This window comes from Pelobates fuscus, chromosome 1 (assembly GCF_036172605.1).
Source record: "Pelobates fuscus isolate aPelFus1 chromosome 1, aPelFus1.pri, whole genome shotgun sequence".
NCBI classification, from domain to species: domain Eukaryota; kingdom Metazoa; phylum Chordata; class Amphibia; order Anura; family Pelobatidae; genus Pelobates; species Pelobates fuscus.
In genome coordinates, this window is record NC_086317.1 from 460455790 (window position 1) to 460482867 (window position 27078).

General features: G+C 39.3%; 1 protein-coding gene across 1 annotated transcript in view; it reads right to left on the reverse strand.

Annotated features, from left to right (window-relative positions):
* The window catches only part of LOC134572042 (cyclic nucleotide-binding domain-containing protein 2-like), a 259641-nt gene that overhangs the window by 119222 nt on the left and 113341 nt on the right, over positions 1-27078 (reverse strand). Inside the window, exon 7 of the mRNA XM_063430831.1 lies at positions 14098-14260. Coding sequence (XP_063286901.1) covers positions 14098-14260 — 163 coding nt within the window. The remainder of the gene's footprint in view (positions 1-14097; positions 14261-27078) is intronic.

Consider the following 27078-nt stretch of genomic DNA (forward strand, 5'->3'; position numbering starts at 1 on the left):
CATTTCTGCGGGTGAATAAATTATATCATAATCTTTCTTCTCCCACTCTTTTCTTTTCCCCCTTTTCTCTATTATTTTTTTTTTTACTTACTTTTCCAAAGAATACAGTTTTTTACATTTATAATACTTGCTCTAAATAAATATTTTAAAATATGATAACTAAAAATTCTGGTACCTGTGTTTGCCAGGTGTGCATGTTTTCACCAACACTCAACTAGACACTCTGTGTCTTTGACAGAACGGGTTCAAATAGCCATGGGCTTATTCACTAATGTCTGATGTCCCATACTGGGGCAAAAGCAACCATTAAAAAAAAAAAAAAAAACCTAAAAATATTTGGCAGCACAAAGGTAAATTATGTGGTGACAGGCCAGTGCATTAAATAGTTAAAAATAAATAAAATGCCTATAAGGGTCATTAAGACCCCCATTTTAATATAAGTGAAGGTTTGAAACTTGCATTTTTTCCAACCCTATGCCATATAAGTACAAGCGCTCTGATTGGTTGACAAGGAAGCCAACCAATCACAGTGCTGTAACAACCAAGTCTTGAGAGAAGTGAAACTTGGCTGTCGGAACACTATGATTGGTTGGCATATAGATAATTGCACACTCGATATAAGGTCTTTCCGCACTTTCAGATCTCAGTCTGTGGTCGCCCTTAATGGGTGAAGATGGATTAATACTAGTTTTTTCTTTTTTTTGTGATCAGGCTTTTTTTTTTGCACCACGAGATTGTGCACTTTTATTTAGACTTTTTGGTGCTGAAAATACTAAGAACTTCAGATGGGTAAATTTTACTTTCGAGGTATTAGATTTAATGTCTCCCATCGCTATCTCAGGGTAAGGACGGTGGGTAGGATATCTATTTTTATTGGTAAAGTAGTTAGGGAGAAGGGGAGTTGTCAATGGCACTATTTTGTGGAAATGCTATTGTCCACCCCCTTTTTTTCTAATTAGCACCCCACCTGCTGCCAGTAGGTGTGTATGAAAATTTTCTGGAACAGGAACAAATTCTCTGACAATCAAGAGGCAAGTGTTAAAAAAGAGTGACACCTCATCAAAGTGACTCCCTGAATAACCTAGGTCACCCTGCTTTTATCCAACCTCCCAACCATCTCCACAGTCTACTTCTTGTCTAAGTGTTTCCCGTTGTTTTCTTGGAATAAATAAATAAATAAATATCCCCTTGATTGTAGCTCTTTAGCGTTCCTCATATTTGTCAGATAATATTCCTTGTATAAATGGGTCAGTCCTAGAACTTACTGTGAATTAGGATAATTTAGGATCATGTTTAGATTAAGGTTAGGTTAAATCAGAAATTAACAGATGAATACACTCTCTACATAAATGTGTATATATAATACAAATGTGGCAACCTATTTAACCTAAAAATACTATGTAATAAATAAATTAATTAAAATACACAAAACACTAAAGAGGGGACAGTCGATAAGAGCAGCCTATGTTGGCTCCTTAAATGTTTAATACAAAAATATAAACAATATATTAATAGGAAAGACTTAATAATAATATATATAATATATTTAATGCATTATAATCTAATTCTTCCTTTAGTGCTTAAGGTTTCTAATTTGAAGATCCATGTAGTTTCCTTACCCAAGGAAGTTCACACTGTCCGCCTATTTAAACCCACTCCTTTAAGAATTGCTATCATCTACCGCCCCCCCCCGCCCCCCCCCCCCCCCCCCGGTTATCCTAGACTATTCATTGAACACTTTTCTTCCTGGCTTCCCCACTTCCTCTCATCTAGCACTCCTTCCCTTATACCTCAATATCCCAATAAATAACCCCAATTGCACTGATGCCTCTCGTCTGCTCTCTGTAACCTCCTCCTTTGGCCTTACGCAATGGTCCAATTTAGCAACCCATACAGCAGGAAACACTCTTGATCTTGCCTTCACCAACCTCTGTGCTGCCTCTAATCTCTCCAATATTCCTTTTCCTCTATCTGACCACCATCTGCTGACTTTTGGCATTGGCATACCTAAGACCCAATTGACACCACCAACTGAACATCACTCTCACAGAAACCTCCAATGTCTTGACCTAGAGCATTTCTTCACTTATCTCCAAACTCTCCTTTTACCTATCTCAAACCTCACCTGCCCTAGTTCTGAACCTCTTTCTACAATTCCACCCTCTCCTCTCAACTAGACATCATGGCACCTTGTACATTTAAACGCCACAGGCCCCCCAACAACAACCCTGGCACACCAAGCTCACGATACCTCCAAAAATGCTCCAGAACTGCTGAACGCTGTTGGAGAAAGTCTCACTGTGCATCTGACTTTCTCCACTATAAATTTATGCTGAGCTCATACAGCTTTTCTCTTTCCTCTGCAAAAGTTAATTAATTCAATACCCTCATAACCACACTCTCCCGCGAACCCAAACGACTATTTCACACATTTAACTCTCTTCTTCGCCCTGCTCTTCCTCCTCCGCCTACTAACTTGACTGCCTCAGACTTTGCAACTCACTTCACTGACAAGATCTCTACAATCAGAGAAGAGATATCTCATCTTTCTTCTTCCCCTTACAATACTTCCCCTAACTTCACTCCCTCTGCTGTTCTATGTTCATTCGCACCCGCTACATCGGAAGAGGTTTCTGCTCTGCTCCAGTCCTCCCACCCCACCAAGGGGTACGTCCAACTCTCAGGAGAAGAAGGAGATAAAAACAGCAGATAGTGCTCTCTGATGATATTTAAAAGTGGTGAATAAAATAAGATAAAATATACTCACAAGTAAAGTGCAGGTCTCACTGCACTTTAGAAATAGCGTTAGTGGTATAATCCCCACTTCAGGATATGTAGTTTAAAAATGCCAGGAAAGGATAAAAATAAATAGTAATAATAGTGTGTAGAAAATGATAGTGGTACAATTGTCTAACCAAAAATCATTTATTTTTAAAATAACACAATATAAATAACCATTTAACGCGTTTCACCGCTGGGGCTTTATCAAAAATGGAATAACCATTGATAAAGCCCCAGCGGTGAAACGCGTTAAATGGTTATTTATATTGTGTTATTTTAAAAATAAATGATTTAAATAAATGACTATTATTACTATTTATTTTTATCCTACATATTTTTAAACTACATATCCTGAAGTTGGGATTATACCACTAACGCTATTTCTAAAGTGCAGTGAGACCTGCACTTTACTTGTGAGTATATTTTATCTTATTTTATTCACCACTTTTAAATATCATCAGAGAGCACTATCTGCTGTTTTTATCTCCTTCTTCTCCTGAGAGTTGGACGTACCCCTTGGAGGACAAGCACCAATATATCCCGTAAGCGGGGATTATACCGCTATATGCCTACAAACCCTGAGCTGGCTATAGCTCACCTAAATGTGAGTGTAACATATATATTTTAAATACTGTCACATTAAGTGTATACACTCCGCACGATTAGTCCTTTCACCTTGTGTCTTCCATATCACGAGACGGTGGGAACTACTACAACAAGAGAACCTACCCCCACAGCGGAATTAGTGACTATACCTATCTTATCTCCAGACACCCATTGGAACTTACCTACTATTCTGTATTTTACATATTTTTATAATTTTATATATTTTTATTATTGTTCTAATTTTTATTTTTTATTCATTTATTTTATTTTATTTTGGCGCAACCTTTCTCTCTCTTTACTGTGTATCTTTTATATAGAGGGTTAGAGGGTTACCCTCTAAAGGTCGCTGCCTGTTCAATATATTATTAGCGCTAACCTTACCCCTTTTTTTACTCCCACCCCACCACCTGCTCCCTAGATCCAATTCCCTCGCATCTCATCTGTACTCTGTCTTCTTCTCTTTCTCCACCTCTCACTAAAATTCTCACTCTCTCTCTCTCCTCTGGTATATTTCCATCGCCCTTCAAACATGCAACTGTAACCCCAATTCTAAAGAAGCCCAATCTTGACCCTAACTCCCCATCCAACTATCGTCCTATCTCGCTACTGCCTTTTGCATCCAAGATCCTTGAAATAATTGTGTATGCGAGATTGACAGACTTCCTCGTGTCCAACTCTCTGCTAGACCCGCTTCAGTCTGGTTTACGCGCTAAGCACTCTGTGGAAACGGCACTGACCAAAGTATCCAATGATCTACTCGCTGCAAAATCTCGTGGCCACTACTCTATCCTAATTCTCCTTGACCTGTCTGTGGCTTTTGACACTGTTGATCCTCAACAGCTTTTTCTCATCCTCTGCAATATCGGTCTACAAGATATTGCTCTCTCCTGGTGCTCCTCCTACCTCTCCCTGCGCTCTTTCAGTGTTTCTTTCTCTGGCTCTTCTTCTTCTCCCCAACTCCTCTCTGTTGGTGTCCCCCAAGGTTCAGTCCTTGGTCCCCTACTGTTCTCCATCTATACTGCCTCCCTTGGTAAACTCATTAGCTCCTTTGGCTTCCATTATAATTTCTATGTGGATGACACACAAATCTACCTGTCCTCTCCTGATCTCCCCGTCCCTCTTGACTAGTGTCTCTGACTGCCTCTCTGCTGTTTCTAACTGGATGACTGCCCACTTCCTTAAACTAAACTTGACCAAAACTGAAATTCTGGTCTTTCCTCCCTCAAGTGTTGTTACTCCTGTGTCTGTCTCCCTCCAAGTCAACGGTGCTACCATCAGCTCCACCACGCAGGCTCGCTGCCTAGGTGTTCTCTTTGACTCCGACCTCTCCTTCAAGCCTCATGTTCAATCTATCGCCAAATCCTGTCATTTCCATCTCAAAAACATTGTGCGCATCCGCCCCTACTTAACGCTAGATGCGACTAAGGTGTTGGTCCATTCCACTGTCCTTTCTCGCCTTGACTACTGTAATCCACTTCTCAGTGGCCTTACGTGCTCCCAACTTGCGCCGTTACAGTCCATAATGAATGCGGCGGCGAGGCTCATCTTCCTGTCCGCCCGCACCTCCCATGCCTCACCCTTCTGTCAGTCCCTACATTGGCTTCCTATAAAATATAGAGCTCAATTTAAAATTCTGGTTCTTGCTTTCAAATCTTTACACAATGCTGCTCCCAGCTATCTATCCTCCCTTATACACAAGTATGTCCCGTCTAGGCCCTTACGATCTTCTGAAGACTTACGTCTATCTTCTGTCCGTACTCCCACCTCTGATGCTCGCCTTCAAGATTTCTCGAGGGCTGCACCGTTCCTGTGGAACTCGCTTCCCTCCTCCGTTAGATGCTCACCCAGTCTCCTCTCCTTCAAAAAATCGTTAAAAACACACTTCTTCATAAAAGTGTATCAATTAAACTGTTAATAGCTCCCAACTGATTCCTCTTCTGCAACTGTCACTAGTCTAATACTATCCTTACCTTTTTGTGTCATTTTACCCCACTCCCTCTAGCATGTAAGCTCATTGAGCAGGGCCCTCAACCCCTTTGTTCCTGTGTGTCCAACTTGTCTGGTTACAACTACATGTCTGTTCATCCACCCATTGTAAAGCACTGCAGAATTTGACGGCGCTCTATAAATATCACAATAATAATAATAATATCGGCACTATCAATAACTAAAACCTCCAATCATTTAGAATCCAATTTATCAAAAGCTCCCAAAATGCCTGAACAATGGTGTATTTGATTTGACATTACCAGTAATCACTGAGCTTCTATGTTGCCTAAAGGGGTACCTCAGGGCTCTGGAAGTCTGACAATTCAACAAATATACAGGTGGTCATCACTTTGCGACGGCTCTCACTTACGACCAGCTCTCTTGGTTGGGGATTCAAGGGATTCCCCAAGTTAGAGAGCTGTTCTATGTTCGGAGAATTCTCCCCGAACATAGATTAGAGGGATTCCCTGCTCTCGTGCAGATGTCTACATTCGGGGAAATTTCCCCAAATATAGACAAGCGTATCAGAGCAAGGAATCCCTCTAATCTATGTTCAGGGAAATTTCCCCGAACATAGACATGAACTGGTGCGCATAAGCCTCACTTACCAACCAATTTGTTTTACGTCCGGGTCGTAAGAACGGAACCGCGCGGTAAGTGAGGTGCACCTGTACAACAAAAGTACCTTGGGCACACTTGAAAATAAGACTCAATGATGTAAGAGGTGAATTTATTACTCCTCTGTTTAATTTGTTGGAATGTTATGTGTTTAATAGGCATTCATTTTTATAATAATATAGAAAATTAGTCGAAGTTAAACCCAGTCTATAAAAAAACTATGGCAGTTTGCCAGCTTGGACAGTACCAGTGCCATCTAGGGCTTGTACCGATTTGAATATACACAAACTAGTAGAAATAGTTACCTTTTTCTATTATTTTGTGTATATTAATATTATTACCATTAAGCAATAATAATCTATAGTTACAGAAGAAAAAAATTTATGCTAACACTTTACAGTGATAAATAACAATAGAAAAGCATGCGCATACATTAATTGCGATCTCATTTTAGAGCATGAATTCAGATCACTAAGCATTTGTAAACATGTCCGATTTACAGTGTAGAAAATAGACTTTTCCAACTAAAATGAACACAGTTAAATAACTTTAACAGAAATTAGATCATATCTATCATTTCCTATTGTGGAATTTGGTAATTTTAACATCAGTAAGTCACATGTACCCCTGCTACGGGAATGGTTTCCTCCCTCAAACCCTTCCCGGAGTATCATAAAAGAAGTGGACCCAAACTGTTTGAAATAAGCTCTGAATCTGTAGGAGTACGAATGATGTATGATAAAATAAGAGTGTAGCCCCAGAGTGAGTCAGAAAAAACACTGAATTAGAGAGGGAATCAGTAAGCTGTAAGCAGATTAGTAAATCCAGCCTTATAATAGAGGTTGTGTGAATAAGTAAAACAGCGTAGAAGAAAAGAGCAGCCATGGAGAAGGTATATAAGAAAAAAGTGAGCGAGAGAAGGAAGAAAAGAAAAATGGTAGAGGAGGAGGGGAATGAAGGGATAGTGGAAGTGAGAAGCATAGAACCACAACTGCAGGGCCCTACCTACTGCACTACAGGGTGAACCGGTTCACAATATGGTGTAACCCAGAGGTGATGCCACAATGAGAGCGTCACCTTGACAAATTCGCTGACCCTGCTTTGGTAGGAACCATGATGACCCGTAAGTTTGCTGTGATTCTCTCAACCTTCAAGGCCATCTGCAGTTTGCTGTTATCTGCACTGTCCAACTAACAACACACATGAAATGTGTAACAGCAAAGTACGTTTTGAAGTACGTTTGAAGTTAAGGGAGTTAAGGCTCCCTTAAGTTTAGAAATAATTAATTTGGCATGTGCTATTCATGGGGAGTTGTCTCGACACACAAATTTCTATATATTTCAACGTGCAAAGATTTGAAATATGTTGGTGGAAGATGGATCGAGACTGTCTGGAAGAGAAACAGCAGTCTGGGCAGGATAGTCATCTTAATTGAGTTGATCCGTCCAAGCCAGGAGAGGTAGTATGAACCCCACTGTGCCAGGTCAGCAGTCATGAAAAGGCTGTTGAGATTGTTGAGGGAGCACCAGGAGTGTCACTGCTTCTTTGGTGGTCTCCCCCTGTGCAGCAGCTGCGGGTGGTCCAATGCTCAGGTTTTGGACTTTTTATACTTTGGTTACTCATAACCTTTTTTTTTTTTTTTTTTCATTTTTATATGCTTGGACCAATACAGCATACATGAGGACTTCTGTTCTAGTACCTTGCCATATATATTTAAATTGTTTACTTCAATAAATGTGCATTTTCTATGATTTCTTCATGATGTATTTTTGGGGATTCCCTATGAGGGCGGATCAACAAACTTGTCCTGTGTGAAGTATACTTTATAAAAAGGTGGAGTCACTTGGACCATAATAATGCCCCTCATCAAACCCCCACCCAATTTCCCAGGTAGCGTATCTGTGTTGTGCAGAACTGGTATAGTCAGTAAGAGTGCCTTGTTGTGTTGGAGGGACAGATGCATTCAATATATCAGATATTGAATACTTTAAGATTAGAGATATTACCAAATCTGTTAAACTGTGCACCATTAAGAATCAGTGGGGTTTGTAACCACAAACAATAGTTCATCCTCGTATGCTAGTACCTTATGATGACTCTTGCCAGATCACAGACCCTGTAGCCCCCATCTTTCTGTATCCTATTAAGGATTGGTTCTAATGTCAGAGCAAAAAGGAGTGGTGATAAGGGTCACTCCTGGAGTTTCCCATTAAATATCTGAAAAGGCTCTGACAGAGCATTGACAGGGCATTGATGTGAACTCTTGCTTTGGGTTTTGCATAACGAGCTTTTATCTAGGAGAAGTATTTTGGACCAATCCTTCAGCATTTCAAACATGAACCCCCATGAACCACCCTGTCACAATCAATATCTATATGCCACAGTTGCATAAAAAAAATGGTCTCAGCATCCTTTGACAAGAGCAGAGGCAGAGACCCACCACCCCGTGCCTCATGTGTGTGTCACAAACATACCTGTTCCCAGGGCGCCCGCGCTGCTTCTCTTGGCTCAGGGTGCCATGCTGCTCCCCTCTTCCATTCCACATAGGTGCACGACCTGAGCAGGGTATACTTACCATTTGGCCTACTAAACAGCGCCCTCTGCTGGTACGCACAGGTCGAAATCCGGTCAGCTGTATTCTTCCCTGCATCGTATTACACACTGCTCGTTTTATTGACACGTCTTTTAGAATTCATATACTTTTGTAATCATATACTGTAACATCATATAATACATATACTTTTATAATTTATATACTTTAACGTCACGCCTGCCCTTAAAGTGACCACGTCAACCAGATGACCCAGTTATCAATTATTTTGAAATTGCAGAGATGACGTGGACCAATCAGAATTATTGTTAGCCTATATAAAGCTAATGAGGGCCCTTATTTCTAGCCCTATTGTTGCTTATGCCCTTATACACGTTAGTGCTCTCTTGTTATAGCTTGATATTGACCTGGCTTGTTTCTGACTTCATGTATTTATAGTATCCTGACCCGGCTTGTTTCTGACCTTGTGTATTTCTGGTATCCCGACCTGGCTTGTTTCTGACTTCATGTATTTATAGTATCCTGACCCGGCTTGTTTCTGACCTTGTGTATTTCTGGTATCCCGACCTGGCTTGTTATTCCGTTTATCCGTACTTCTATGTCCCTGACCTTGGCTATTCCTGACTCTGTCTTTATCTGTATTAACGTTAAGTCCAGTCACTCTAAGGTCCACTTATATTTCTATCTAGTACCTCTGTTTGTGGGATTTACCATTCCTGTAAGTTGGGGTAAGACCTTCGTTATAGTGTGTAAGATTCTATATGAACCCATACTCTGCAGCTCTTATACTTACCTAAATTCTCTAGTGCCTTAATAATTCCTATATATTACTTCAACTTCTCTGTACCCGTACTTCTCATTGTCCCACTCTCCTCATCATGGTTCTTAATAAATCATAACCATGCCATTCAGGTTCCTACATCCTCTAAATCCACAACCAATATCTATATGCCATATTTTCATAAAAAAATGGTCTCTAAATGTGGGAGCATTCCTGCAAATTGTGTTGTTTTTTTCTGTTTGTTGTGCTTTTAAAGAATTATATAATAAATAGTGAATCAACATTTGAAAACCTGGCATGGCCTTTGAGAACTATAACTCACAATCCGTAGTCTATTCCAATCCACCTGTGTCATGAAGAATAAGTGGACTGGACACTGCATAAGTCTTATTCGAAATGCAAAACAGATTTTAGCAATGTAATGTAGACAATAAACAATATAAAATGGGCTCACGTCCAGTCTTAGCTAGTTTATGAAGAATAACAGATCTCTTTAATAATATCACATGCAAGTTCCAAAGTGATATAACATCAATACGGTCTTTAATAATTAGAATATTGTTTTTATTAAAGAAAGTAGCCCATTAAATGGTACTTCAAATCCACAGGAAATGGATGGAATACAAATAAGAAAGAGCACAGATGTCAAGTGTCCTAAATTTGCTACAACAATTCCATTTTATTTCTGTCTCAGCAAAAATTAATCCTAGATCATGTCCCATATTCCATTGTCAAAACTACCAGCAATACAGCCAGTGTAGCCAATGCAAACTCCACAAGAAAGTTGCTAGTAATATGAGCTTTCTTTATTTTACAGTTTATGTCAGTTTTTTTTGTGTGTGTGTCAGCTTGTCAGTGTGGACACTTGTTTGTATGTGTCTGTATGCATCTGTGTGTGTCATTATATGTATGTATTTGTGTGTGTTATTGCGTGTGTATCTGTGTGTGTCTGTGTATGTACGTGTACATACTTGATGTCAGAGTGTCCCTGGAAATTATTTCAGATGTTGGCAACAAAACAGTAAATCTAACTTACAGTAACTGTAACTTATAGTAACTTAAGTATAATATAATATATGGTGATATATGTGTACAAGTAACGTTTGCTGATATATTCATGAGTATCCAGGACATTTACTTTTAACCCGGACTAGAGCAACATATTTGAAGTCAGAGAAAGGCAGCTAAAAACATGCTGATATAGGAGAACGGCTTGAGGAAGGAGTTTACTGCCCTCTCGACGTTCTCTAATTAAACATGAATTGGTAGCAATGCAGCTCTATAAAAGTGCCAATAGAATTTAAATAGAATGTGCATATGCAGGCATAAAGTTCACATGAAGTAGGTACAGTAGCATTAAAGTTCTGTAATATACAGGGGTACACAAGATGAATAACCTGTGTTCTATATATAAAAAATAACTGCCTCCTTCACATTTCTTTAGTTCAAGAATACATGAATATACCCGTATATACTCGAGTATAAGTCGACCCAAATATAAGTCGAGACCCCTAATTTTACCCCCAAACAATGGGAAAACTTATTGACTCGAGTATAAGATTAGGGTGGGAAATGCAGCAGCTACTGGTAAATTTCTAAATAAAATTAGATCCTAAAAAAATTATATTAATTGAATATTCATTTACAGTGTGTGTATATAATGAATGCAGTGTGTGTGTGTGTGTGTGTCTGTATGAATGCAGTGTGTGTGTATGAATGCAGTGTGTGTATACAATGAATGCAGTGTGTGTGTCTGTATGAATGCAGTGTGTGTGTGTGTGTATATGAGTGCAGTGTGTGTATGAATGCAGTGCGTGTGTGTATGAGTGCAGTGTGTGTGTATGAATGGAGTGTGTATGAATGCAGTGTGTGTGTATGAGTGCAGTGTGTGTGTATGAAAGCAGTGTGTATGAATGCAGTGTGTATGAATGCAGTGTGTGTGTGTGTGTATGAGTGCAGTGTGTGTATGTGTATGTGATGCAGAGCCTTGGTGGGGGGTGGTCATTTTTTTATATTATTATTATTATTTTAATATTTTTTATATTATTAATATTATTTTAATATTTTTAATTTATTTATATTATTATTATTTTAATATTTTTTTATTATTATTATTATTATTTTAATTTTTTTTTATATTATTAATATTTTTATGTTATTTATTTTTGTCCCCCCTCCCTGCTTGTTAGCTGGCCAGGGAGGGGGGTTCTCATTTCCTGGTGGTCCAGTGGTGTGCACTGTGTAGGAGGGGGCTGGTAGGAAGTGTTTACTTACCTTTCCTGCAGCTCCTGTCGGCTCCCTTCTCTTTCCTCCGGTCCGGTCAGCTCCTCTGCAAGTCTTGCAATGTGACTGCCGCGCGGACCGTTGCCACGGTAATCCGTGGCAACTCTCTGACCCCGCGGCTCTCACGAGACTTGCAGGGGAGCTGACCGGACCGGAGGAGAGAGAAGGGAGCTGACAGGAGCTGCAGGAAAGGTAAGTAAACGCTTCCTGCCAGCCCCCAACGGGAGGCTCCCGGCGGTCCTGGTCTGTATTATGGCAATGTAAGTTGCCATAATACAGACACTCACTCGCGTATGAGATGAGTGGGGGTTTTTAAGCACAAAAAATGTGCCGAAAAACTCGTCTTATACTCGAGTATATACGGTAGTTACTTTCTAATACTCCAAAATGAGACAAAGACCCATCAAATCCATCAAAATTCACACTGTAAAAGCTGAAAGGGTCATGTCCATTAAAACATACATTGGGGATATCATTGTACTCAAAATATGTAGCTGAACACAATATGTGGTTTTGTACAGGAATAGCACATATCAGGTTTACAAAATGCACATTAAAAACAACTATGTTGTAAATGTGTATGTTAAAAAAAAATCTAAAAAAACCCACACTATTTTACTACGATATTTAGCAGAAATTGTCAAATGGCGGTGCAAAAACTGTACGCTTAGGTAAATGCTTTATATAATATATATACTTTATATAAAAAAGGCAATTTTGTTTTCTGTGATGGCTATTAACCTTATCAGGCAAACACACTACCAACAATAAACGGAAATCTTAGACATACGATGTGTAAATCAGGACAAATAAATGCATTTATTTTGAATTATTTTTCTTAAAGGAAAACTAAAATGATATGATTATAAACTGGCATTCCTAACACTTTAGCGTTTGTAAACCTATTTAAAAGCAGGTTCTCCCCCTCACCCCACAGCTACTAGTATAGAGAAGATTGGGGGCTGTTGCCTCACAGTACAGCACTAAACATATTATGCAATGGTATTCATGTATTATAATTGTATTGTAGTTTGTGCAGTATTGTTATACTCGAACGCCTAATATGTTCGGTATGAGGCATGTTAACTAAGTGTCTAGTTTTCCTGGTATACACCTCTCAGACATGCTTAGTCTGCTCATCAGCCATCAAGGTAAAATCACACTGCTAAACATGTTTTATTATAACTTGTATTTATAATAGTTCCTAGAAATGTTGCAGTTAAACTTGAGGACGGAGGGACATCGGCAAATGACTTTGTGCAAAGCAGAGCGGTAGGCAGCACTGAGGGAGCTAAGGCACTGGAAAGAGGTTAAGAAAAATTATTTATTTTATTATTGGAATATCTGCTGTTTCCCATTTACTAATTATTGGAAAAATGCTCCTTTTGGTTAGTTCTGAAAACATTCGGTTTCTGTTTCATCCGAAATTAATTTAAATATTGATTCGGTTCATTTGAATTTCGATGCAAATTTTTGTTTAATTAACTAATTTCAGATCGCCATTAATCTCTATGGAAATGAATGAATCCAATAGGGCACAGTCACAACAAAGCTGTAAGGGATGAAATTCAACCCATCAAAACAGCAGTAGATGTTCAACAAACGAACATATGGCACAGAACAAATTGTATTCAGTGGCCATTCATTTGGCTATTTGTTATTTTTTTTTAACAATATTTTTCTGAAAACAAATGCATATGTATAGTCCTAAGTAATTGTATCTATAGGTTTAGGGTTTTGAAAATGGCAGGACGGCTCATGGAGTCATGGTTTGGGAACATGGGGTTTAGTGGGCATAGTTAAATTCTGGAGGTAACGTCTAGCGCCCTACCATCTTGAAATGTCAGTAGCCAAATTGACTGATTATTAAGGGCTAAATGTTTCAAATTTTATCTTTATTTATTAGCATTTCACTGTTTAGTAAATAACTCTGAATGTAACAATATAGCCAAAACCTTTAGTTCTCAAAAGGTTAAAACAAACACAGCAAACGGGTAATTCTCCACCTATTAAATAGTTACAATTCTCTTGGTGTTTACACAGCCTATAGTTTGGCAGGCATCATAACAGGTGCTGTTCTAGTGAGCTGCTTGTTCTATATACCTTTGTTAAATATTCATCTCAACAGCCATAAAGCTGTAAATTTGCCCTTCATCCAATAACAAAATGTTAATTCGTATTTGGGAAAAAAAAGTATGTAGAAGAAGGACAGAAAAGTTTGGATTTGTCTTTTTAAACTTGTTTGAAGTTAAACACACATGGGTCTGTACAGTGGTTATGCACCTTGCTTTGTGATTTTTAATCTCTGTGCTTCAATTAAGCCTTGATTGATTGATTTTTAAATCAGAAGAGGCATTCTAAAGATTTTTAAACACATGAAGGCAACTTTAGAATTTAGTGCTGATTCTAATGTACAAACACTTAACTGTATTAGAGATTATCACAGGTTCACAATACAAAAGGAATAAAAAAAAAAATAGGTGCATACCCCAAAGTATTTTCCTTTCTTGAGGAAGGCTACAGTCTTTGAGAAATATTCCCCTGTCTTTTTATTCCGAGACACCTTGGTAACCACGGCTGTGCCTGCGAGAATCAGGTAGAAGTTCTGAGCAACGTGACCTTGTCTGATGATAACTCTTCCTGGGCCAAAACTAGAAAACGATTTTGAAGAAACGGTTACGATGCAAAGCACATACTGCAAAGAGCATTCAAGGCTTTTAATAGCTGTGTGTTTCATAAATATTAAAATCAAGCAAGCAAGTTAAAATTATCACGCTCCATTTTAACAACTGTCTGGCGCCGGTACAATAAACAAGATTAGGAGAAAAGAAAAAAAAGAAAAAAAATATGAAAAAGTATGAAAAAGAAAAGTTCTCTGAATATCTGTGGAAATATTATATTTTATTTTTCATTTATTTAACGTTGTGCATGAATAGAACTGGTACCATGCTGGGTTACATTCAAATTATTATTGCATTCAGATATTTTTTACATGTTTTATTCCAGTTTCTCACAATGTTGCAGCTCAAATAATTTTGCTACTATTTTTATAATGTAGCCAAAATCCACAGCAAGTATTTAGTTATAAACAATAATTATCCTTGAGAACGAAGAAACAAACCAACACAAGCATGAATAGACAAACCATAAGATTAGACAGGAACAGATTAGTTTAATGGTATACTCTAGCTACTATAACAGTTTCATCTTTATAAAGCAGTTATTGTGCCTGAGGTCCCATGGATCCATCCCTCCATTTGGTGAATAACTGTTTTCAAATGGTTTAACACTGAATGGGGGTCCCCAGCCGCTCACAACTCAGACCTTACTGGAGCCACGGCTAAGACAGAGATTACACAATTCCTTAGCCATTCCAATTCATACCAGCTATCGGTGGCTGTGATTGGTTGGGAGTGGTCAGCTGAAACTCTCAGCCAATCACTGCTGCCCTTCGTTGCTTGGGCTAGTGTGTTTTTATAAGCCTGAGTAGCTCAGAAGGGTTGAGGTGTTGGCTGCTGGGCACCCTCTTTTAGCGTTCAACGGTCCAAAAACTGTTTTAACACTGAATGGCACCAGGGTCCTCCAGGCACTATAACCACTTCAATGGAATACCTAGAGTGTCCATGTTATGCTGGCTGCATAGAAATGAAAAGTAAGTGATAGAATGACTGCTCATGGGAGGCAATGGAAAACATAAAAAGACAACAAAATAGACTCAACGTAGAGGGGAAGGCAAAGTGGAGGATTTAAAGATGTTAGTTAAGATAATTTTAAATAAGCACATTTTAGGAATTTAACAGACACTAGTTATGGAGGTGGATGATGAACAATACAAAGAAATGTGTTCCAGGAGTAGATTGCTAAAAGGCAGTATGAGCAAAAATGAGGAGAAGGGATATACACGATGTGTTTTTATTTATTCTTTATTTTGGACAGTACTTCAAAAACACATTTTGTGAAATTGATACCATTAACCAGTACATTGAATCATTTGTCACTATGTATGCATTTGTAGAAAAAAGCGGTTGGGTCGCAGTCAGCCACAATACTTCAACACAGGGTGCTACTGAGCAAGGGTCAGCAAACTTCAAGAAATACGCATTAATAAAAAAATCTAAGGCACTCACTGTGATTGGTTCCAGGCAGATATATTGCAACGTTTCGACCTATACAGGTCTTTATCAAGCTAACACCACAGTGACAAAATTGCATTTATATACACACACAATACAAACAAATAATCATTGAACAATTACAAATTTCGTTAGAAAAACATTTGTTTCTAATAATTCAATCAATAATTCAAGACATTGTATCAGAGCCTCAAAAAACATGGAAAGGAATAAACAAATAAATGGCTAAGAAAAGGAATAAGCAAAGATAAAAAGAGTCCAGGTTTTATAAGAGATCACATCAACAATTATAAACACACATCTTTTTCAATAAGAGTATCAAATAACCCAGATTATATAATTGAATGAAAGTACCTGAGGTTAAACACAATTGAAAAAAGAGCCAGAAGAAAACGGGCCGCCTACTGTACGCAACCGGGTTACGTCATTCTGGCTAAGGAGGATAAGGTACGGTTGCCGCAGGGGGCAATTTTGTCACTGTGGTGTTAGCTAGATAAAGACCTGCATAGGTCGAAACGTTGCAATGAATCTGCCGGGAAGCAATCACAGTGAGTGTCTGAGATTTTTTTATTAATATGTATGCATTTGTGTCTCAAGTGAGGTGTAACCTCTTGCAGGAGGTACCATGAAAGACTGTCTTTTTTGGGGGTAACGTTACATAATCTAAAATGCCTCTACTACACTTATCCATTTCAGCGCAATGCATGATAAAAAAAAAACAGGCATGAAAACTAAATGAAATATGAGACAATGAAAAATATAAAAACCCTGTAGATCACAAACTCTCCGTTCCTAGGTAGATGGCAGTGACTGCCTCGATTGATTATCTAGATAACCTAGAAATAATAGTTTTATCACTACAAAAGAGTATCTGATATTATTTGGACATTTCCTATAACCTCTATCTAACCTTACTTGATTGTATCTCTTTCCTTTCTTACTCTTTTCTTTTCAGTTGTTTGGCAATACCATAATTTCAAGGGTGAGAGTTTATTATAACTCTTAGTCTTCTTACAGAAAAATTGTCTCTTAATGGGTAGCTGTAGTTCAGGTCATGGGGATCAAGGCTTTCAAGTAAGGTAGTGTCAGATCAGCATTTATGTGAACTAAACTTGGGGAAGTGTTTGTTTATGCTCAGACTTTTCTGGAATCTTCTATGTGTGTATGCTCACCATCAGTCACATTGATTTATATACATTTATAAATGATATCCTTTTATTATGTTTTTGCAAGTTTGCATCTAATTGCTGTATAAGCATCTGTACGGACTCTGATAAAAAAAAAAAACTTCTTCAGGCAGAGAATTCCACATCCTTATTGTTCTTACTTTAAAAAAAAACTTTTCTTTGCCTTAGACTAAATCTCCTTTATTCCAGTCTAAATGTGTGACCTCGTGTCCTATATATAGTCCTGTTTGTGAATAGATTTCCACACAATGGTTTGTATTGGACCCGAATATATTTGTATAATGTTATCATATCCCCTTAGATGTTGTTTTTCTAAACTAAAGAGGATATCATTGTAGGGCAATAGCTTCTTAAACCAGGGATAAATCTGACTGCAATTCTGGTGTCAACAAGGAATTTTTTCCTAGTTTGTTGAAAAATTGAAAGTGCTTGAAACTGGGTTTTTTTGCTTTATTTTGGATCATTAAATAACTCTGATGATGGCAAAAAAATTGACATTCTTACAAATGCTAGCCAGTTTGGTTAGCATATTTTAATTTTAATTTTAAGTGTGGTTACTTTATGTTGGAGGTTTTGTCATATTTCACTTAACATTTCACATTAATGTTTAACATTAAATGTAAATAATTTGTGGGAAGCACTATGCTAGATAATAGTAATTTTCACAATTATATCCTATTTATAAGCAGCCTTCAGATATTATTTTCAGAAATTGATGTGACTTGCTATCTGGTTATTTCCCATCTCTGTTTCGGTAATTGTGTAGTTGTTATTAGCAGAAACAAACATTGTTCACTTTGAAGAAAGTTTTCAAGTTCAAAAGCCCATTCTGAAATGCCCTGTTAAGATAAGAAATATCCGTCTGTACACATTCCTTTATCTATAAACCCAGCTATGAATCTAGGTCAGCTTCCTCGTGCAACAGAAATTCGTTTTATTTGATCATGAGGAAAAGCTGGTTTGAACGTCTGTCAAACATTATCAGCCTTACTGACTCTGTGAACTCAATATCAGGGATTTTTAGATAATGTCGAATAATGGAGGCAAGGATGCAGCCTCAAAACCTTTTTTTTTTTTTTTTTAAATGTGAAAAAAAAATCATACTTAATTTGTTTTTCTAAAATATGTTAATGTTTGATCATCTTTTACTGCGCATATATTGTACATCACTCATTTGTTAAGATATATTCTTTTATAAATACTTTTACATATATTGTTTCAATCAACACATTTATGCATTTGCAATTATTATCTTTAGATTAGTACGATAGTTCTAGGTAGAAATTAGAGTACACTCATAAATAAACAATGTTTGCTTTTACGCTAATTACATCTTATAAAAACATAATAGGCATTAGATGAGGATAAAAGAAATTGTATTTAAATTGTACTTTAATTGTATCAGAATAATTACTGATAAACAACAGGATTAAACAAGGATCATATATTTTATTTTCTTTAAAGTGTATCAGACATTTATGGATTCTATAGTTGTAGTTTTTAGTTTAGGTCGAACAATTTTTCCCAAAAACAGAAAAAAAAATTTGGAATGCCTGAATTTCAGCCATATGTTGGTACAGCTTGGAAAAATTTAAATATTATAAAAATTGATTCAGGGGCCAAGTCAGATTAAAGGGACACTATAGTCACCTAACCAAACTGGATCAACTACAGCTTAATGTAGTTGTTCTGGAGAGTATATTAGCTCCCTCAATGCATCTCTATGAGGAGGTCCTGACTAGCCAAAACGGCATTTGGTTAGCTCCCGTGCCGATTTTAGCTAATCCAATGCTTTCCCCTAAGGGGCAGAGCCAGCGCCGGGTTTAGCACTATAGGGTAAGAAATACATTTTTAAGCAAGAGGGCACAAACATGGGCCAATCAGTGTAATGCAACATATATACATAATCTAATAATAGGTACATATTTTGTAATACACTAATAGGTGCATTGTCCTGCATTTTGGGTCACAGATTTAGTGAGAAAAATAACCAAAGAAAATAACAAAAAATAACCAAAAAAAAAACAAGCAGAGCAGTAAACATTTTTTTTTTAAAAAAATCTGTATTTATATATGATATATTAAGATCATTTTTTTACATGTTTTTCCTATTTATTTCTCACTTCTCAATAGATCTGTGAATAAAATCAATATTTAGTGACTGCCCCCAGTCAGCAGTCTTCTTTGTTTCCCATGAACCTTGTCTTTTTTGGCACCAGGGACAGAATTCAGATTCACGAACCAAAACAAACATAGGCTGGGACATTGCGTGTCAAAATGTGGTGTATGAAACGCTGCACATGCACCGATATTGGGGCTTCCTGCTGGAGGTGTAAATCCATTTGTGGCAACGTTATTAGACCTTCATTAGCCAGCAAGAGTTTCAGGCTGTTAAATGTAAATTATGTGCAGATTTTAATGTACAGAAGGGCATTCATTGGCTGAGAGTGTTTAGCTGACTCTTTTAACCAATGAATGAATTGGTTCATCCAGATTCGACAGCTCTGCAGAAGCCAGGTGCCATTTAGTCACAATTACTGGAGCCTTGGAACCCGGTGGGACCAAGTAAGAAGGCAAATTGTTGCAAAATAGTTTGCCTGATTACCAGGGAATGGTGTGAAGGTACTCCAAACATCACAACTCCTACTTTTTTTATTCTATATCTATCCTGTAACATCAGTATTTTATATTTTCATGTATATCACATCCACAAGCTAGAATAAATCCCATTTCCTAATAAGATGGCAACAATCAATATCAATTACACTACGGTTTAAAGAGTTTTAATATAAAACCGTTACTGTAAGAAATTATAAAACTAATTAGAAAATGGATATACAGCTTGTAATCTCTGTTACAAAACCTATTAAAAACACATAATTAAAAATTAATAAGAAAATGTTTACCGATTTACTATATCATAAGCTCCAGTCAAAATAAATAAGTGACCATTTTATAAGGCAACTGATCATAAACAGTAAAATAATTAATTTATTTTTCTTGAAGTTAGTTTATTGCACATGTAACTGTAATAACTTGAAAAAAGGCCTATAATGTTTCACTGGGATGCTAGGCTTCACCCTGCTTATACAATGCATGTATGGAGCGTACACTCACTCCTTCACTACCCCTCACATGCTCTCTCATAGTTACTTGGTAAACAATAAGATGCCTGCTTCATTCATGCGATCTCTGATAACCTACAACATATTATTTAACACCTTTAAATCTCACATATTGCATATGGTGATGGGAGAGCATTGAGTAGGTCATTGTTAGAACATACTCCTAGGTGATCATCAGACCTCTCTGCCATGGACTTAAAGTATTGTTCGACCCAGTCCATTCCACGTTCCGCGATCTCAGAGACACATTATGATAGTACATACACTGGAGTCTGATTCAGAAAATGTCCAATGTTTATAACAGGACACAGCTTTTAAATCATATGCAATAAGGTGAGTCGAGGGGGAGTATCATTAATTGACAATCAAATATTGACAACTATTTGTTTATCTAGGGGGCGTTACTAGCCGGAGTCTTCTTAGGATAGGAGGGAGCAAAGATGGTCATGTGCCAACAAAGAGACTACATATGTGAAGTCTACAAGGTTGCCAGTTTTATGATTAAGCTGAACAGAAATGAACCCTTGCAGTCATTAAACAGGTTAAAGGCTTCTGCAGTCATTTACCCAATCTACATCGTGTTTGTTATTCCCCTGATAGCTTGGATCAGTAAATAATTATTAAATAATCATGTATTTTAAAAACGAAACTTATCTGCTTTATTATTGATGTATAACGACGGCGTTAACCCTTTCTCACTAGGAGCTAGATAGCTATATGGTGCAAATTATTGTATTGCAATTGGTCACTATTTGTCCGGACATCCTGGTTAAGCTGAATAGTGTACATTTGGTTGCACCAACGTTGCAGGCAGTATGCAATTCTGTTTAATCTGAGCATTTGATGGCATATTTTCATTACTCAGTCCTGTTTTTATTTCATTCAGTTGCATCTGAACTGCATGCATTCATTCTAATTCAGAACCTATATTGAAATATCCAGATTATGATACATTAGAGAAGAATTCCTTTATTTTGAATTCTGAATTACCCTAAAGGGTATTGGATAATTTTTTATTATCCAGACCGGGGGCATTTCGAGTTTAGTGAGCAACCCTGAATGTGTGAGAAGAATGGAGCACCAATTACACAGGTCCCCATGACTAGTAGGGGCCTTGCAAAGTCCTTACATTATAGCCAGGGGAGGGCTGGCAGCCTTAGGCCTGGGGGGCAAAACCAGTCAAGTGGCCCATTGCGCCACCAAATCAGTTCACCATCCATGCCCACCTTTTTCTGGTTTTATAACGGATATTGATGTTATGCTAATCAGTAGCTCTTTGCCATACCTGCTCCTTCACGGCTCTGACTTTCAATGTTGTCAGAGCAGAGAATCTCTGAGCCTGTGCTCTGACTCACTAACTGAGCGCCGGAACCACGAGGGAGAGGATATGATCTGACTGCACCTACTGCTGGTGCGCACCAGTGGACCACCAGCGAATCGTTTAAATTAAATATGCTGGTGTACCCAACTTGTGAGCTGTGTTGGCCGCCGGGCGCCTCTGTTGTCATGGCACCCTGCGTGACCGCACAGCTTGCCCACCCCAACGGCTGGCCCTGCTGACACACACTGATGTTACTACTTAGACATCCCTCAATATTAATACAGAGATGAGCGTAAACACCAATAAACTGTGGAAACAGAGCTGATCCCCCCAAATTTATAAAGGTTTGCTTAGAGGATTTATTCAAGATTAAATCATGCCTCCTTCACTCTCCCCCATGCGCTGCTCTGTAGGCTGGGAGGAAGTGAAGAGTAATCACAGTCTCCCAGCACAACGCCACCTGTGGCTGCATGGGGAACAGCTGTTTAATGTAAGGCTTGCAGGACGGCCATCTGCCGCAGAACCTCTTTGTTTCCGTCTCTGCAAAGGGCTCCAGGCACTGCTTGTTGTGAGTGTGAGCCACTGTAAATTAGGGGCAGAGGGCAGAGGGCACTTGCACTGCGGTCAAGACGGGTCTGGGCAGGAGGAGAGTGCAGTGCAATCAGTGAACTCCCCTCCTGTGGGTCAACAGTAGACTGGTGCACCAGCCCAGGATCAGAGCCGGTGCAATGATTTTTGCCGCCCTAGACAAAATATAAATTTGCCGCCCCCCCCCCCATGTGACATCACAATGCCCCACCCATATGATCTGCCATATGAACTAACGCCAGTGCTGCACACAGTGTGTGTTTACATTAAAAAGCCTGCAGGGACCAGCTATAGACACCAGAACCACTTCATTAAGCTATAATGTCCCTTTAATGTGAGGTAAATTATAGATTAGTGTCACTAATAATATACTAGATTGCCTACTTACAATTAGATGAGGATGATGATGGGCTGCAGTTAGGCTCCACTGGTCTGGTGTAGAACAGGACCTCTGGAGGCTGTTTGCAACTGTGGTCACAAAATTCAACGTTCTGGGAGAATTGGAAGCAGCTCCATTTTTGGGGGGCCTCTTACACAGCTCAAGGTCTGGGCCCCAGTGCCTGACGGTGAGTATGCCCATAAGGCCCACTCATAAGTCCACTTATATGTTCCACCCACCCATGAGCTCGCTCACAGGGAGTGGAGTGTGTAGGGGATGTGTTATGTGTTATCTAATATGTGTGCTTATGGTATGTAGTGTATAGGGATACCAGTTTGTGCAGGTGATGCAGTGTGTTTGTGTGTAGTGGAAGCAGTGTGTATTTGTGTATAAGGGATGTATTATGTGTTTCTGTTTGTGTGTGAGGGATGCATTGTGTGAATCTGTGTTTGTATGCATAAGGGATGCAAGGTGTGTGTCTGTATGTGTGTGCATTGAGTGTAAGAGATGCATTGTGTTTCTGTGTGTATGTAAGAAAAACAGTGTGTGTGTTTGCATGTGTGTGTAAGGGTTTGCATTGTATGTTTCTGTGTATGTGTGCAAATGATGCATTGTCTTTGTGTGTAAGGGTTGCATTGTGTGTGTGTGTAATGGATGCATTGTGTGTTTCTCTGTGTGTAAGGGAAGCCTGTTCTGTTTCTGTGTATGTATAGGGATACATTGCGTGTTTCTGTGTATGTATAGGGATGCATTGTGTGTTTCTGTGTATGTATAGGGATGCATTGTGTGTGTGTGTGTGTGTGTGTGTGTGCGTAGTGTTAAAAAGCTCCCTGTCTTGCCCCCTGTCCTATAGAGCTGTCCCTTCTGTCCCTTAGAGCTCTCCCCTGCCCCTTAGTGGTCTCTCCTCTCCCCCACCCTCCCCTAGCGGTCTCTTCTCACACTCACCCACCCTCCCTGTGCTCTTCTCATCCCCCCTCCACCCTCCCTGTGTTCTTCTCACTCCTCCCTCTGTGTGTTCTCACCCCCCATGTGTTCTTCTTACCCCCTCCTCCCTGTGTTCTTCTTACTCCCCCCTTGTTCTTCTTACCCCCTTCTTCTTATTACTCCCCCCTTCTTCTTACCCCCCTTCTTCTTCTTAACCCTCCTACTTCTTCTTACCCCCTCTTCTTCTTCTTACCCCCCTTCTTCTTCTTACCCCCTTCTTCTTACCCCCTTCTTCTTCTTACTCCCCCTCTTCTTCTTACTCCCCCTTCTTCTTCTTACCCCCCTCTTCTTCTTACCCCCTTCTTCTAATTACTCCCCCTCTTCTTACTCCCCCCTTCTTCTTACTCTCCCCCCTCCCCTCTTCTTACTCTCCCCCTCCCCTCTTCTTACTCTCCCCCTCCCCTCTTCTTACTCTCCCCCTCCCCTCTTTTTACTCACCCCCCCTTCCCCTCTTTTTACTCTCCCCCTCCCCTCTTTTTACTCTCCCCCTTCCCCTCTTTTTACTCTCCCCCCCTTCCCCTCTTTTTACTCTCCCCCCCTTCCCCTCTTTTTACTCTCCCCCCCTTCCCCTATTTTTACTCTCCCCCCCTTCCCCTATTTTTACTCTCCACCCCCTTCCCCTCTTCTTACTCTCCCCCACTTCCCCTCTTCTTGCTCTCCCCCCTCCCCTCTTTTTACTCTCCCCCTTCCCCTCTTTTTACTCCCCCCCCTCTTTTTACTCTCCCCCTCCCCTCTTTTTACTCCCCCCCCTCTTTTTACTCTCCCCTCCCCTCTTTTTACTCTCCCCCCCTTCCCCTATTTTTACTCTCCCCCCCTTCCCCTATTTTTACTCTCCCCCCCTTCCCCTATTTTTTACTCTCCACCCCCTTCCCCTCTTTTTACTCTCCACCCCTTCCCCTATTTTACTCTCCCCCCCTTCCCCTATTTTTACTCTCCCCCCCCTTCCCCTATTTTTACTCTCCCCCCCTTCCCCTCTTTTTACTCTCCACCCCCTTCCCCTCTTTTTACTCTCCACCCCCTTCCCCTCTTCTTACTCTCCACCCCCTTCCCCTCTTCTTACTCTCCACCCCCTTCCCCTCTTCTTACTCTCTCCCCCCGCTTCTTCTTACCCCCTCCCCTGTAGGTGGCCGAGCTGCACTCCAGTCCGCGGTCCCAGCCGGAGTGATAGGAAAGTGCTCAGTGTGCACCTTCCTGTCAGTCCGGCCGGGTACAGGAAACAGAAACTCCTGTTCCGCGCGGAACAGGAGTTTCTGTTTCCTGTACCCGGCCGGACTGACAGGAAGTGCACACTCAGTGTGCACCTTCCCATCACTCCGGCCGGGACCGCGGACCGGAGTGCAGCTCGGCCACCTACAGGGGAGGGGAGGGGAGGGAGGGAAAAGCAGCTGCAGCCGTCTGAGCGCTCTTTACAGAGCGCTCGGCGGCTGCAGCATTTAAAGGGCCGGCCCGCCGCGGCCGGTCCTAAAATATTTTCGGGCGGCCTGGGGGGCAATTGCCTCCCTGCCCCCCGGCCCAGCCCGCCCCTGATTATAGCTAACATTCTACATCACATGGCGAGTTATTGAGCAAGTGGATATTTTTCTACCCGTCCGCTCAGTACTCTGTATTAGCTCTCACACTGCTGCATTTGGTGTTTGGGAATGGAGTGTGAGAATTCTGACAACTTACAGAATATGAGGTCCAGGGAACTGTATTATATTGTATGTGTGCATGCATTTCTATGTATATCTTTATTTATATGTATGCATTTATTTATATATTTAATATTGTTTATCACTAGGTACATTGTAATATATATAGTTAATGGTTCAGACATTGTTTAGGAACCAGCTACTGAGATTTTTTTATGGGCTACTTTTGGCCATTTTCTGCCAATTTAGAGTTAAGTTTAGTTACGGTGATTTGAATAACTGTGTATATTACAGGAGATTAATGGGTCACTCTAAGCACCATAGCCACCCGAGAACACTGTCCCTGGTTAAGAGTCAAACCATCTTCAAATGATTTGACACTTACCTGAGTACCCAGGGCACCACTTCACAGATATTGTTAAAGCAGTAGATGTATAAACTAGATGTCTCATTAGATGTCTGTCATTGTCTTAACATTTTAGAAAAGGGTTGACAGCGAGATGTTTTCTTACACTTCCCTTTGTACAGCGCTACAGAATCTGATGGCGCTATATAAATAATAAAATAATAATAATAATGTAGCAATGTAATGTATCAACTCTGTCCCGATTAGGATTAAAAAGAACACTCCAGACACTTGCTGAAGTGCTCTAGGTGTCTGGAGTCTGTCATTGTCTTAACATTTTAGGAAAGGGTTGACAGCAAGATGTTTTCTTACACTTCCAATAGTTCTAGAGTGCATTTTGCTAGTGTGTACTTACCTCCCCCCTTCTCAATGAGCTGTACTAAGGCTCATTAAGAAGCATTGGAAAACCATGACTGCCTGCATGTGTGAGCATGGTTCCAGCACAGAGGCTTCTCAATGACAAACATAGAGGGCTTGCAAAGGCTGCAGAAGGCAGGTTTGCAGCTTTTGCAAGTTGTTTTCTTCAGATTACATTTATAAAATGCAGGAAACAATATATGCATGGTTTATATGTAGGATTATGTACTAAATTGTTTAAAAAAGAAACACAATTCAATTGACTTTTCCTGTTTTTGCGATGTTTGTGCGTTAAGGACCAGAGCTATTTTAACACTTTTGTGGTGTTTGTGTTTAGCTGTAATTTTACGCTCTCTCATTTACTGTTCCAATACAAATTATATATTGGTTTTTTTTCAGGTCAAAAAGGGCTTTCTTTACATACTATTATTTTTATCATGTCATATAATTTAATTTAAAAATAATAATAAAATATGGTGAAAAATTCAAGAAACAAACATGTTTTTTGACTTCTACTTAAAAAATCTTTTACTGATGTACAACATCGAATGAAACAAACTGCTAAATAGATTCAAAATTTTGTCCTGAGTTTAAAAACACCCAATGTTTACGTGCTTTTTTGCTTTTATTTGCAAGTTATAGGGCTATAAGTACAAGTAGGAAATTGCTGTTTCAAATGTATCAATAGTGACATTGTAACACTGTTATGTCATAAATCTCCAAAAAAACACCCAACATGTATATATTTTTCTTAAACTAGATAACCCAGGGTATTCATCTAAGAATATTTTGATACTTTCTATGCAGCCATTTTACCACAAACCTTTGCCAAACTTTGCATAGGTAGTTTATTTTTTCTGTTTTTTTTTCACATAAATTGCAATTCAGGTATAAATTCACAGATTCTGTTAGGTGTCACTACCAAACAACACCCCAATATATATTCAGCAGCATCTCCCGAGTACAGGGATACCCCCCATGTATAGGTGTGTCAGGTTGTAGGGGGGCTAAAAGGCCACATTTAGCGGCTGCGCATATCAGTTTTCCAGCTTGGAATTTTGACATGTAGTCAACCTGCATGCATGTCCTATTTGTGACATTTTTGAAGCCAGACAATGTATTTTACCCCCATCAAACCATATATTTTTGAAAAGTAGACACCCTAGGATATTTCACATGGTAGTATTTTAACACTTTCCATGCACTAATTCTGCCACCAGACTTTGTCAAACATTGAGTTAGTAAACATTTTTCTGTTTTTTTTTCACACACATTGTACTTTAGGCATGAATTAACAAATCCTGTTATGTGTCACTGCCAACAACACCCCAATATGTGTTCATTAACATCCCCCGAGT